The following is a 15,720-nucleotide window of genomic DNA, read 5'->3' as shown; positions in this document are numbered from 1 at the left end:
GGAAACAATCAGGGCCAGCTAACACCTCCCAACAAAGGATTCCCTCAGGCAGCAAGCAGCTTCTGTGTCAGGACCCAGGCTGCAGAGCACCAATAACCATGCGCAGAGACCAGAATCTAATATCTTTATTAAAGGAATATATAAAGTCAATAAAAACAAGTGAAGAATAAAGTTCAGAAATAGACCTTTCAGGAAAGGTCAAATATAGTCCAGGAAAATAATGTCCAATAGGAGATATTAAGGTCCAAAGTTATAATCCAATAACCGAAACACACACTTTGCCGAGCAAAGTGTGGGGAAATGACAAGGTCCTTTAGTCCATTGGAGCTTGACAACAAGGCTGGAAAACAAACTAGATTCTTGGCAAACAAGACTTGATACGAGGCAACAAGAAGCAAGAACAAGGTCCGTGGCGAGGTCCGGGGAACAAGGCAGGCTTGGAACTTGGTCCTGGAAACAAGGAACTGGAGTTGCGTAGTCCACACACGATCTCACTCCTCAAGCTGACGAATTGACTCCGCAAGGATCTCCTTGCGGTAAAACACCTATATAGGATCTTGTTTTCCCGCCAAGAAACACTTTCCCTGGAGAACAAGAAGTGAAACCCAAACTGTGTCCAGATGCATGACTCCTTAGAATTTCCCAAGGGAAACAGGCTTAATCATCTAATTGTCTGGCAGCGATTCTGAGAGAGTGGCGATTAGCCTCCCTCGCCCCTCTATCTCTATTATAATTGTCCTTTCGAGAAAACGGGGGAGAATTCTGCCCAAGGCTTGTTTGGCTGGATTCTTGAGGGCAAACAGCCTGCAGGTGCAGGGGCTCCGTTTCTGGCTGAAACGGTGTAAATCCCATGTTTTCCTCTTCGTCTGCCAACATAGTACTAGGAACGGGACTACAAGGCCCATGAGACATCACATTCTGAAACATGCTCATGCAGCCCGGAAAACTCACAGCAACTCAGAAATAATAATGTCATCAAAATGACTAGTCAGGCAGAGAGACTACAGAGAATATTATTTTTTCCTTACCCAATATTGACTCAACCTCATTTAAATGTGATGCCATCTTTTAAGCAAATGCCATAAACCTTAAGTTTGAAAAATGTGCAAAGATGTTTCACAACACAAGTGGAGAACATTTAACCTTCTAGACTACCTTTTGGACTCCAACCCCAGCCAGCGTGGCCAGTGGTTAGAGATAATAGAAGCTGGAATTCAAGAACATGTAGAAAGTTATGGAAATCTCACACACTTTTCAGAAGCATTGCACAAGCAATAATGGTAGGACCATTATAATAGTTAGAAATGAATATATGCTTGCACTATAGATATATCCTGAGTCATTTCATCACATAAACAAACTATGAAGGATTCAGGCATTCATTATATATACTGTAAACATCAAAAAGAAAAATTACATGGCTCCAGTTTCCTAAAATCTACTTATTTTTTATTATGTTTATGTAATGTAGTATTGTAATTTGTCTCCACAAATGCAACCTGAAAGCTTTGGCTACAAATTACCTTGCAACATGTTGCCAATGTAACATCTTATTTCATTTTGGGGCCTTTTTCTTCTTCTTTCCTAACCCTCTTACCAACCCCACTCAGTTATGAACTCAGAGTAATCATCTGGAATACTGAAGATGTCATTTTGGAAGATGAGAATATCTTCACAGGACAAAAATCAAGCGACATCTATGTAAAAGGGTAAGTTGACCCAGGCACGGTGTGTGAATCTCTCCATTTATTCATTGACAGGTGAATTAATTTATGACCTCAGCCATCCATCAGAAATTAGTCACCGTAGTATTAAACAAGTCCTCTGTGTGAATATGGATGACAAGTCTGTGGCCATGGCATTGTGGCGCATCGGGAAGTTGGTCCCTGACTAGAATTAAACAGGCACAGGACTGGCAATCAGGGAAGATGAGGACCTGCATTGCCAAGAGTGAAAAAACAGAAATCTGAAGTTAGACATGACCAGTTTATACATAAGCTCAATATATAGAAAGTGTGTGAGTTACTGTTCTTTTAATTAATTTATCTAAGACTAGGTGTGCCCGGCCACGCGTTGCTGTGGCGAAGTATGGTGGTATGGGAAATAAAGTATCTTATATTATCTGCTTAGAACTGGATTATATGAGGTATCTTCTGCACAGCTGTATAAAATGCACACTGAAGTGGATTATATGGCAGTGTGGAGTCAAGATAATCCAGTGCAAAGCAGATAATATAAGATTATAAATGGGTTATATAGCTGTGTGGAAGGGCTTTGAGTCTGCACTGCCATATAATCCAGTTCAAATCTGATAATCTGTATTTTATAGGGAGTGTGGAAGAGGCCTAAGTGAGGCCTAACTCTGCCTGTGTCCTGGGCTGAGTGGGTTGCTAGGAGACCAAGTGGGCGGAGCTTAGCCTTCTAACTGACAGCAATTGGTTAAAAACAATTATTCCTCTCCTAATTATGACTTTATTTTTCTTTTCTTTTTGTTGTATGAACGTAGAGGCATGGATGAGGGGTTGTGCTGCCAAGTTTAGTGTTTCTGGGATGTGTAGTTTTGTTGTTTTGTCCTAGGCCGAAATTTCATTACCCTTTTATATATATAGATGGGTTTGGGGCAGGCAGGGGAGCAAAACAGTGGGTCTGTTGCCTCATCAATTGGGGGGAAAGTGGGACACTATGCAATTCTATCTTGCTTTTCAACCTAAGTTGAATGGACATCTGCTGGGAGAGCTTGAATTAAATGTTCTTCCATAGCAGGGGGTTGGACTGGATGGCCCTTGAGGATGGTCCATAGAGTCTTCCAGCTCTATGATTCTGTGATTCTAAGCCTTTCCAGAAATACTGTGTCAGCTCCTGGCTGTTTGCATTTGTGCACCTATACCACTGAGCAAATTGGGTCTTTGAACCATAATTTTTTTTTTGATTGATTGATTGAGCTCCTGGGAAGAGAAAAGAATACAATTTTGGAGTCATTTTATGTTGCAGGGAGTCAGGTTCTGCTGTATGGAAAACAGGGGTCTGATCCTTGAGATTGTTCTTAAGGAAAGAAGAAGTTTTGGCATTTTGGCATTTTAGGAGTTTTGGAACGATGTGTTGGCAGGCTGCAGGGAAGCAGGGCCTGGCCTAAGCAGGTGCTTTTCCAAGGAGGGAGAAAGGACATGGAAATATTTGGATGCATGAACATGAATGCATGTACATGTGTGTGAATGCTGAGTAAAAATGACAATGAACCTATGCTTTAAAATTATTGAAAAGTTAGTCATGACAGTAACCTTCCATCTTAATGAGCTTCCAACAGATGGTTAAAATTACCCTCTTATGTCAAGCCATTGTTTTTTTTAATTTGTTTCCTGTCATGTTTTTGTATATTTCATTGTACATCACTTTGGTTTCTGATACTTAAAATGATCGAGACATTTGAAAGGCTTTGTTGAATTTTTAATAAGCCTTCCTTTGTACAATTACAGTTCTATGGTTTTACTTTAATTCCTGAGGCTGCATCCTGTTGAACTTTGTGGTTTGGGGAGGCAGGTAGAGCTCCCTGTATGAAACATGTAAATATGTGCCTTATAGTCACCTGTCAACTTATGGTGGGCCCATGAATTTCATAGGGTTTAATTAGGCAAGGGATTTGCAGGGTGGTTTTGCTAGTTGCTTCCTCTGAAGCCTGTAACACCTGTTATTAATTGATTGTTTCTCATCTAAGTACTAACCAGGTTGACCTTGTTTAACTGTGAAGATTAGTTAGAATCTGAGGTATTTGGACAAAAGCATTCTGAAATATAAACCTTAGGACTGTAATTGTGTAATGGGAATGAGCCCCTGGATTTAAACTAGAGGCCAGCAGAGTTTATCTGCCCATCCTCTAATTTGGTAACATTCCTAACATTCATTATGGAACATTACTTTGCATCATACAATCCATTTAAAGATGAATATGTATCTCGTAAGTTGGCAATATGCCCTACTTTGTAGAGAACAGCTCTGTTTGAAGATCAATTTTGCTGTAATTTGAAACATGTTCTCATAATTTGTCTGCTACTACTTACATTCTGCAGTTGTAGTAAAATCTAAGCCGTGCCAGGAGTGATAACAAAACTGTTGAATGATTAAATTCTGACATGTAGCTATTGCATAAAACGGTTTCCTCCTCCAAACCACACCATCTTTTATTTCATTATAAAGAGCATTTTATAGTCAGGGATGGACCGGTCATATAGGCTCAGATGCTCATTTTAGTTTTAAAATTTGTTACCTTTTTCAAAACGTGCTAAGCAGCAAAGCAATAGAGGCAAACATAATTTCATTCCTGTAGTTGTGAAGACACTTTACAGTGTAATAACTATTTATACTCAGGGGTGTTTTTTATCAGGGCTGCAAACCTATTTGGTGTTTTTTATGTTGCTGTTTGTCATGAAATTCCAGGAAAACTTAAGCTATTGTAAATGCAATATAAGGGGAAGTGTTCCCTCAGGTTTAAAATAGTATTTTTATTTACGTTTTTTTCCACTTTCACATGAACCCTGCATCCCTAACCTAGAAGACTGACTGTGCTCCAATTTCTCCCTTAAACTCTGGTTTGAGGCATAGATATAGTGATTTGTCTTGTAAGAGAGATAGGATCAGTTTACCTATCATAGGTCCCCTTTCCAACACCATCTGATCCTTTGGTGCTTTTCAACAGGTGGTTGAAAGGCCTTGAAGATGATAAGCAGGAGACAGATGTTCATTACAACTCATTGACCGGAGAAGGAAACTTCAACTGGCGCTTTGTGTTCCCATTCCATTACCTCCCAGCTGAGAAGCAAATGGTGGTCTCCAAGAGGGAGAATATCTTTTCCTTGGATAAAACAGAGCGCAAAATCCCAGCAGAGCTGGTGCTTCAAGTGTGGGACTTCGAAAGGCTGTCTTCGGATGACTTCCTGGGTAAGTTCTGGATCAAGGGGAAGAGTTAATTGGATTTTAATCCAAGCCAGCAGAGTTTTTTTGCCAATTTTTCTATGATGCTGATTTTGGCAGCAATTTCCAGACTCTGTTTGCAATCTGAGAATACAAAGTAAAGGGTAAAGATTTCCCCCTGACGTTAAGTCCAGTCATGTCTGACTCTGGGGGTTGGTGCTCATCTCCATTTCTAAGCTGAAGAGCCGACGTTGTCCAAAGACACCTCCAAGGTCATGTGGCCAGCATGACTGCATGGAGCACCGTTACCTTCCCGCCGGAGCAGTACCTATTGATCTACTCACATTTGCATGTTTTCGAACTGCTAGGTTGGCAGGAGCTGGAGCTAACAGCGGGTGCTCATTCCGCTCCCGGGATTTGAACCTGGGACCTTTCGGCCTGCAAGTTCAGCAGCTCAGCGCTTTAACACACTTCGCCACTGGGGAAGGGAGTAGGATCTACAATATGACACTAGATTGTGCCAGTGGAATCAGATAACACCTATTTAGTGCCATCTTCAATAGAGTGTGTTCCAGTTGCTTTCCAGGTTGCTTCCTCTATGCAGGCAGCATCCATTACAACTGAGGTAGTGAATCTAATATAAGTTTTAGTCTGAACTTTAATGGAACTATGCAAGACGCTGTACCCATTTTGGATATAATTCTGTTAAGGTTCAGACTATAATCTAGAGCAGATGTATTATCTCACCATCTACATTGTATGTGCCTAGAGAAATATAACAATTCCCAGATACTGAGCAGCCCCAAATTCAAAAGGTTGGTACCAAAAATGCTGCCAGGCTTTTTGCTTAAAACTTTTATTGCTGGTAACCAAGGACTTAAAATGAGGAAAGTTCCAACAAAAGCCAGGAAAACACAATGGTTTTATGATGAAGGAGATGCTGTATCTTTGCCCTTGAAAAGAATTTACCTAAGAGTACTTGAGGATTATACCTGGATCCTTTAGGTCTGTTTTTCCAAGGCTTAGTCACAGAGAAATAAGGAAAAGCAAATGCCCTATCTCTCCACTCCAGTCAGCATGCTGAAATTCAGGCCATCCTGACCCTAACTCAGCAGGTAGATTAATACTTATTGAATTGTCATAAAGAAGAGGAAGCTGGTTTCCTTCAGCTCAGTATTTTTTACATTGACTACCACAGGATTTTCAGGATTTTATGCCAGAGTTTTCCCTGCCGAGATCGGGGATGCCAGGGACTATTTTTCATGTGACCTACCACTGACCTACAGCTTTTCCTGTAACCAAGGTCAAACTTGTTCATGTTTGGAAAAGTTCCTATTTTTTTCTGAAGGACATAACTCCCCAAGGCCAATGAGCTGTTATCCAAAAAAGTAACTTTTCCCAAACTCTGATCCTTACCTAAAGAGGCATCCCAAGCAGAAACAAGTCAGTCAGCTCCTATGAATGTGTTATCCTTCATCCTCTGCTAATCGTGGTAACAGCAATTACAGGACGGTATAAGCAGATTATGATGTTCCTAAGCACTAGAGCTTCAGTGAATTTATCTGAGCTGGGAGCTGTTCTGGGAACATTGCATTGCCTAGTTGGTATCTGAATGATGCGGAAGTTTTATTCCCCCCCAGGCTCCCTTGAAATGAACCTGAATGGTTTTCCTCGAGCCGCCAAAACAGCCAAGCGCTGTGACATAAGCATGGTAACTGCAACCATCGAGGAGAACAAGATTTCCATATTTCAGCAGAAGAGAGTCAGAGGCTGGTGGCCTTTCATCAAAGCTGGAGAACTCACGGTAAATCACCCAAGATTGCTTTTAGAAATAGATTATTTCAGGCTGATAATAACCAAGGATGATGATGATGATAATTTTATTTCTTATCTGACTCTCCTTGTGGGTTGATTATTATTATTATTATTATTATTATTATTATTATTATTATTATTATTAAACTTTATTTGTACCCCGCTAGCATCTCCCGAAGGACTCGATGCGGCTTACAAAGGCCAAGGCCTCAACACACAATATAACAATACAAAACAAAAGGCAAATTAAAACAATTAAAACAGTATAAACAACAAGCAGTAAACATTACGCTAAAACACAATAAAACTGGGCCGGGCCAGAGTAATGGGTACAAGATTAAAAGTGCTGATGTGACAGGTGAAATATAAGGCTTATAGAGCAAGTGCAGGGTGCGATATTGTAAAAATAGAATAGAATAGAATCGTAGAATTGGAAGAGATCTCACAGGCCATCCAGTCCAACCCCCTGCAAGAAACAGGACAATCTCATTCAAAGCACCAAATACACATATTAAAATTATTTTAAATATAGAAAGGCAGTGATAGCTGGTTTCTTCCATGTTCTTGGGGATGATGAACCTCCTTTGGGTTTGAGTTTATTCAAGGTACTGGAACAGCGGGATTCAGCACTTTGGATAATCTTTTTCAAAGTTTGGAAGAAAATCTGGAGCTCATTCACTTCTACTGACACAGAAGATACCTACCTTCCAGCAGAGTATGAATGATGTGAAGAGCCAAGTATCACACAAATTATGAGGTGGTCTTCTGACACATAATATTTACTCCTCCAGCCCTCCATTAGAAAAATGTATTTTTCTGATTATCTGTTTTGACTTGAAGCATCTCTTCCATGCAATTCCTCTTAATTTCAAATTTGACCAAGTAACACAAGAAATACAAATGTATATCTGTGCTTCAAGTGTTTGCCTTTAAATCCCATAACCTGTAATGGAGAAATATGCATGTCTATACACTGTAGCCACTTGCACAAATATTGGTAAACTTCTGCCGTGTGTGTGTCACTTTCTCTCATTAAAAAGACCTCTCCTGGGTCTAAAATGGTCCAGGGAACCCAAGAAACACAGTGAAAATGCTCCCCCACATCATAGGGGCATTTTGATTTGAGAGGAATCCTTCCAAATTTTCCTGAGAATTAATGCTCCCTACCTCCAGTTGTGCACATTTGTTGACTGTTCATTTTTAGAGCAATTGTGTTGTTTTGGGTCTGAATGTCGTCAGACTCCAACTTCCAGAGTTCTTCACTATAGGCTGGTCTTGCTAGAGACATAGGGAGCTGCAATCCATGACATTTAGAGAAACATTCAATTTCCAATGCTGTCTAGAGCAATTATGAGGAAAGATGATATCAGACGGTGCAATACTTCATGATTGCTTATGTTGGCTGGGGCTCATGGGAGTTGCAGTCTTTCAAAACATCTAGTGTCATATCATTGCTCCCCTCCTTTCCATCCTACCAATGCAGGGTATTGTACTTTTTTTCTTCTTAACTTCTGAAGCATCTTTAAAAATCATGATTAAATCATGTGCCCAGAATTTGCAACTACCTCTGTTTTTTTGCATGGATATACAACTGGGAGTCCTCTGCCCCATCGTACTGAATCTTCTGGCATTTATTTTTCTCACTGTAATTTCCTTAAGAGTTCTTATAGCTTTGCTTAATTAGATTGCAAAGTCAAGCAAAAAGAAATGGGAAGAAACACGTGGATTGAATATACATCTAAGGGATTGCCATTCGCTTTGGGGATATTAAAAATAAATCTCAAATGCTATGTATTTGAAGTACTACTTCACCCCAATATGGAGGAAACCTCTGTTTGCGAAATATCAGAAGCCTGAAGCAAAGAATTAAGATTTCAAATATGACAGGGAAGGATTGCAATTCCCTGCCTAGAAAATGTGGTTGCTGAGCAAAGAATCAGTGCCTCCCCATAAATCTTAGTCATCTTGTTTCTTTACCATATAGATTCCAAGATATCATCAGCCATGTGATATTCTTCTGTGCAGCCTTACTTAAGTCTTTGATGAAATAGAGCCAGTCTACAAAAACTTATACTACAAACTTATTTCTCTCAGTTTCAAGGGGACTACCAAGTCCCTTTTTATTGCAATGCACTTTTAATACAATTGCAACAATTGATTTGTAGTGGTTGTGCATTTCAATGTTGGGCTTTGGACTTTAAAGATTCACATTGCCAATGAGCCATGAAGCCCATTTGGTGATCTTGATACAGTTTCTCTCTTTTTCAACCTGATCTAACTTAAGAAAAAATATGGAGGAGAAGAGCCATAGGCACTAAATTGACCTTTTTTGAAGACTGTAAGGCAGGAAATAAGTGTAATAAATATTTGAATAAATAAGCAGTCAATAAGAGTTCAACAGAAAGGAGGAAACAACACTCTGAAAACTGGGAAATTCCAGACATGAAATAATTAGGGACAGCTAACACCTCCCAACAAAGGATTTTCCCAGGCAGGGAGAAGCCAGGCCTTGAAGCCTCAGGGCCATTAAATGCTAATCAAGGTGATTAATTACAACATTCACATTTGCCTCCAACAGACATGAGTTTTTTTCTCCCACCCTGGACCTTCGACATATATATAAACCTCCCTTGCCTAGTTTCCAGTATACTTTACAACCTCTGAGGATGCCTGACATAGATGTGGGCAAAATTTCAAGAGAGAATGCTTCTGGAACATGGCCATATAGTCCGAAAAACTCACAGCAACCCAGTGATTCCGACCATGAAAGCCTTCAACAATACATTGAACATAAAGGTGTTCTAATCCATGCTGCTTTTTAGTACTTCAAATGCCAAACCCTAATAAATATCAAGGATTCACCGTAATTGAACGTTGCTTTGTGAGATCAGGGATTGTAATTTTTTTCATCTATCCCTAATTAAAACCCTGTCTGAAGGAAGGTCTCCTGATCAATACTTAATATTATTATAATTACATCTAAAGATAATGTTTATGAGTAAAGAAATCTAATTGTTTCACTTTTGTGTGTGGTTCCAATGTTTTAATGAATTGTTCATCAACTACAGTAGATTAAGGACTTGTTAAGAGGTGTGAAAATCCACTGAATTGAAAAAGATGTTCTTTCTCACTCCAGGGCAAAGTGGAAGCTGAATTTCATTTAGTCACTGCAGAGGAAGCTGAGAAGAATCCCGTAGGCAAAGCTCGTAAAGAGCCGGAACCATTGGAAAAGCCCAAGTGAGTAAACTTTGCTGGCTGTGTGTCCGTTTTCATTATGACCTGAGGATCTGTGACTAATACATGGATGATCCAGGTTCCGGTAAAGAGGTCCCAGATTTCCCCAGAGAAAGAAGCAATTTCTTCTTGTTTTTGCCCTTCAGGTGTTTCTTTGACCCAGGAGAAGTTGAGGAAGTTATTATGTTGGGGTAGAAAAGCCTCTCCTGGATTTAATGTGGTCCAAAGCAAGTCAAAAACATGCAAAATTGTTCTAGTACATGACCCATAGGGGACATTTCAAAAACTGATTTATTGGATTCATACCCTGCCTTTTACTTGGGATGAGGCAAACATTTACTTCCCAAAAAAAATTCCAAACACAATTAGTAGTTTGTGATGGGGAGGAGAAAAGCCCTCCAAATTCCCCAAGTAGCTAATGCAACCCTAGTCCTTGACATTTGCCCTGTTCTATCTGCTCAAAATCCAGGAATGTCTGGAGGAGATTATTGAGCAGCAGTGACTTCTGGTATTTATTAATTTATATGTCAGTATCGTGATGAATGCTTCAACTTTGAAGAATCTGTCCAAAATGCCAAATTCTACACATAAAGTATATTCAGTACCTTGGATAGCTCCCTGAACATTCACAATCACACTCCAGAATGGATTTACCATCTCATGGCTGGAGAGGAGCTTCTTGGTTATCCAAATGTATTGTATCATCTCCATCCCATCCTATGTGAATGCAGCATCCCTATATTATCATTTGAATTGAGGGTTATATGAGCACATTCATAAAAACAAGATGGTTAGAAATTGTACCGTCTGATGAATTTATTTCCCTCAGGCATTTTAGAAATCTAAGTTCATACTTTCTGACCTCGATGGCATTTCCTATCATTTATTTAGAAGCTACATCAGCATAAAGGGGGAAACGAAGCCATTGTATGCCATGATAAAGTCTTTTCATTTTCATGTTTTATTTATTCATCTGCAAAAACCTGGAAAGGAGAATAGCTAACATTCTCCAAGGATGTAACACACCATTGGGGCTGTGCATGAGCCTCTTGGTCTGATATGTAGCCCATATTAGCACCATAGATCATGAACTTGAATGATCTGAATCCAGACTTTGTCTCTGGATTATGATTTGGATTTGGAATCACCATTCCTCCCATTCATTTCTATTGGAAATCTAAGCAGTGATGACTTTTCTGTGTCTTGTGTGTGTGTGTGTGTGTGTTTTTTTGCCAAACAAACAAGATGTTTGAATCTTTACATCTTTCTTCCTTATCTCATCAATCCAGGATTACCAAATTATTTAGTGACTACATTTCTATATTAAAATTGGATTGTGGAATCATTGGAAAGGGGGGAATATAAAATGCTGTTAAATAGAAAATCCTGTAAATTCATGACAAATAAGCAATGCAATATTTCAGAGACAAAAACCACTGGGTTTGAGTGTTGGACTATGATTCTGAAGACCAGGGTTTGATTTCCTGCTCAGCCGTGGAAACTTTTGTGTAACTTAGGGTTGAGTCACACGCTCTCATCTCCAGAAAATCATGTGACAGGGTTGTTTAGGATCATCATAAGTAAAAAAAAAAAACCATCAACTTGGAGGCACACAACAACATGCTAGTGAAAGTTGAAGAATAAAATTACGTGGATCCAAATTGTTTATACACACTTCATACTGCTCTTTAGAGACAATTCTTCCCAACTGAAAATGGGTGGCTATTTAACCAAAACAGCTGGATGAAATATATACCTAAGAAGAAGAATTTAAAAAAAAAACTATCTCAGAAATGCATACACATACCTTAACTAAATTAGAGTCCAAGAAAAATGAGATAGAGGGGGGGAGTCTTCCCTAAAGTATACCTCATAAACATTCATGCTGGAAACTCAAAACAGAATGACATTAAAATGCCTTACCTTTCTGAGCTAGCAATAAATTTTAAAAAGGCACACATCCAGATCTTAAAAATGCACATGCATGCACATCTTAAAGAATCAAATAGAAGCACACACATGCACAAGTTTTGTGTTTCTTTGGTTCCTCTCCTGCTGGGACTTATGGTAAGCATTGAGGAGGAATATAAACTGGGTGATATATAACAGTGGCTTTACTCAGAAAACCCTCCCCACAAATGCCATGACTAGCATGCCCAGCCCTATTTACAATGTATACCCCATGTATGGGATATCGAACTACACAGGCCTTGTTTTGCCTTGAAGCAGAGTACGGTAAGTCTGCCTGTTGCCATCAGACATAGTGATGGACAGCCAGCCCTTTTGGAACATGAGACTGTCTTTCCCTATCTCTGGGAATACAAATAAAATAATAGCAAAGTTGCCTTTTTAGGATACCCAGAATCTGCTTCTTGAGGTCACTGACTCATTCGAACTAATGATAGGGATGATCCTAACTACATTCCTGAATACCAGAGTCAGAGGACAAATAACTAGAAAGATCTGTTGCCTTTATGCATTTTGAAATTCCCAAAGGATGATAGTATTAGAAACAGGGTAATGGATCAGGCAACTGATAGAACTTTTGGTTTGATCCAATTATATGATCCTCATGTTTTTGAGCCAAGATAGTTCTTTCCTGAACAACTCCAGAAAAGGTTATACCATATTATGCTGCACTGCTAACTCAAGTACGTTTTGGGATCTTGATGTGCACACAACTTTTGTGTTGTCTGATCTGATGCTACACTAATAAGCTTTGTTTACAATGAGAGTGAAAACTTGGAGAACTGCAATTCTGGTAACTTTCCAAAGGTTAAAACGATAATAACAAATGCTTTTTAATACAGGTATATATGTCTTTTGCCAACACTCATTGGTTTCTCCCCCTTTCCTAATTCTTTTTCTCCCCAGCCGGCCTGATACCTCCTTCTCCTGGTTTGTGAACCCTTTCAAGTGTCTGTACCACCTCATCTGGAGAAATTACAAGAAGTACATCATCATTGCCCTGATTCTGCTTATCCTGGTTATCTTCCTGGTGCTTTTCATCTACACTCTCCCTGGTGCCATAAGCCGTCGGATTGTCGTGGGAGGAGGCTCTTAGAAGACTTGTGTCTAAATCATGGCCCAGACTAACCACTCACTACCACTCAGCTTGTACCCAGAATAACATATTCTAAAATCTTAAATGTTATCTTAACATTAAACTCCTTATTTAACATGGCTTTTTGATTTTCTGTCCTGGGGCCAAAATTAGAGATAAAGAAGGCTGAAACCCAGATTTCTCTAATCATGGCCAACAGGCATGAATTCTGCAGCTGTGCATGTGCAAGTAAAATACAGCCATGTTCCAGATGTGACAACTCCAGTCCCCAAACATCTCAAAATCAGTTTTTTTTTCAATATTTGTTGGCGTTCATAAGCATCATCATAGAATACACGGGCCTTTCTCCCCTCAGCTGGAATGAATGGGGGGGTGCTTTTTTCTTTGCAGAAGATATCTGTGAGCACTGAATCACATCAAGGGATCACATCATTATTGGGTATAGCTGAGCTTGCTTAAATTATATTGAGAGATTTAACTGGGGATTATTTGTTTTGTGGCTTATGTTTTAGTGATTTCAATGGACATTCCACACCCATATTTTACCATTTATAGTCCAATGAATGCAGACCACAGGTGGCCAAAAGGCTGTTGGGACGTTGACCCCTTGCACAAAAACCTGCATATGTTATGATGTCAGTGAGGTGATCCAAAAACAGTGCTACTTGAGCAAATTCATTACACAATGAAGTGCAATACAATGCATATATGCTGTAGACTAGTGGCAAAGTGCATCATGGATATTATGTCTCAATATAAAGGATTAGCATGTATATTCTATATGACATGTCAGTGTAAATGATCATTTGCAATTGTGGTCTGTTTGTATTTTATTGCGGGGGGGGGGGTAGTTCTCTTAAAATTTTACTACTGATTACACTATGTAACAAAAAATGTGGTTTGAAAGTGTTATTGTTCAATTTGAACTACTTTGAAAGTAGTTGTTATACTCCAGAAACTTTATTTTTTGTGGCTTCCACATACTATGTTGAATTGGTTGAAACTCAATTGGATATTCATTGAAAATCTATACCAAAATGTGCTGCAGGATGTCCTGCAAAAACAACGTTTTTACAGTTTAATAAACGTTCCCTGTGTTTTTATGATACAACCAATTAGGAAATAACATTTATAATCCAGGAACAAAAATTGTGTGACATAGTGTTATTGTATTGTTGTTCCATTTGCAGTGTGATTTTTTTTTTTTACAAAAATGAAGAAGCAAGCAAACCTTTTAAAACTTGCATTTCAAATCAATTCATGACAAAGACTAGCATTGTGCCCAGAGGAACCAAGCATAATGTACACTCACGAACAACTAATGAGAGGGAATGAAAAGCAATGGCAAATGAAGCTTTCAAAGGGAGATCAGTGGAGAACTAATAGAGAGAACGTTCAAAAATGCTTTGAGGGAACATCTGTTGCTGGCTGCATAACGAGTTGATTCTCCTTTGGGAAACAAACATAGAAATCCTATTCAGAGGTAGCCTACCATGCAGCAAAATAGCAAAATCAACAAAGACCGTGACACTTTTAGTGGGCCAAATGATGAAAAGCACAAAAGACATTATGAGGGGCATTCACAATCAAAACAGGAGAAGAAAAGCAACCATCTCACTGTATCCGACTCAAGGCTGCATCCAAACTGTAGAATTAATGAAGTCTGACATCACTTTAACTGCTATGGGTCAATATTATGAAATCCTGGGAGTCATAGATTGGTGAACCACTAGGATTTTGGGGCAGAGAAGGCTAAAGACCTTCTAAAACGGCAGCTGTCATGATTCCATAGCATTGAATCATGGCAATCGAAGTGGTGTCAAACTGCATTTATTCTGCAGTGTAGATGCAAGCTATGTTTTGTCTCTGATGTAGCTTCTGTTGTCAGATTAGATGATTATTCGAGAGAGATGTCAATGCAGAGTTATCTGCTCCCCTTCTTGGCTGTGATGGGCTCAACGACAAAAGACAATAAATAGCAGGCAATAAACTTTTAACTCTATGGCCAGCTGTAAAGCAATTTCTGTTGAAATCTTGTAAGGCTCTCCCTCTCCATCTTCACCACACAATTCTGTCAACAGACTTGTCAATAAGTGTTTGGCAATAAATGGAAAGATGCTATTGCTTGATTTAGCTGGAGCTGCGTAGGCTGCGGAAGGGAAAGTGGGCTTTTCTGACACTGTTGATGGAGGTCTTTGCTTTGCCGGCTTTCTCTTTTCACAAGAGTAGCTTCTTTCATATTGGTTTGAAATTGAAAAGACATGAAGCTTTCAATGCTATATTTTCCCCATGCTATGAAAAACTCCATAAAAAATGGAACATCCTTAATAAATAGGGGCTGCGAAAATACATCTATATATATAAAAGAGTGATGGCATCACGGCGACCCACAAAACAACAAAACTACAGCCCCCCCCAACCTCGAAATTTGACAACACAACCCATCATCCACGCCTCTAGGTTGATACAACAAAAAGAAAAGAAAAATAAAGTCCTAATTAGAGAGAGATGAATAATTGCTTTTATCCAATTGCTGCCAGTTAGAAGGCTAAGCTCCTCCAACTTGATCTCCTAGCAACCCAATAAAAAATAATAAAAAACACTAAAAATTAATACAATAAAATACTATTTACAGAAAATAACTAAAAATAATACAAGAAAATAATAAAATATAATAAATAAAAATATAACTTACAATAAAA

The 15,720-nt window shown here is 39.0% G+C and overlaps 1 protein-coding gene across 1 annotated transcript in view; it reads left to right on the top strand.

The window, feature by feature from the left end:
- Positions 1-14,157, top strand: part of fer1l6 (fer-1 like family member 6) — a 125,737-nt gene extending 111,580 nt beyond the window's left edge. The window contains exons 37-41 of the mRNA XM_062979329.1: positions 1,611-1,709; positions 4,691-4,932; positions 6,546-6,709; positions 9,857-9,957; positions 12,829-14,157. Of these exons, the coding sequence (XP_062835399.1) occupies positions 1,611-1,709; positions 4,691-4,932; positions 6,546-6,709; positions 9,857-9,957; positions 12,829-13,018 (796 nt within the window). The 3' untranslated portion in view covers positions 13,019-14,157. The remainder of the gene's footprint in view (positions 1-1,610; positions 1,710-4,690; positions 4,933-6,545; positions 6,710-9,856; positions 9,958-12,828) is intronic.
- Positions 14,158-15,720: the final 1,563 nt, after the last annotated feature.

The sequence above is a fragment of the Anolis carolinensis genome, chromosome 4, assembly GCF_035594765.1.
Source record: "Anolis carolinensis isolate JA03-04 chromosome 4, rAnoCar3.1.pri, whole genome shotgun sequence".
Classification (NCBI taxonomy): domain Eukaryota; kingdom Metazoa; phylum Chordata; class Lepidosauria; order Squamata; family Dactyloidae; genus Anolis; species Anolis carolinensis.
Note: the sequence above shows the minus strand (reverse complement) of the source record. Positions and strands in the feature narration are given on the sequence as shown.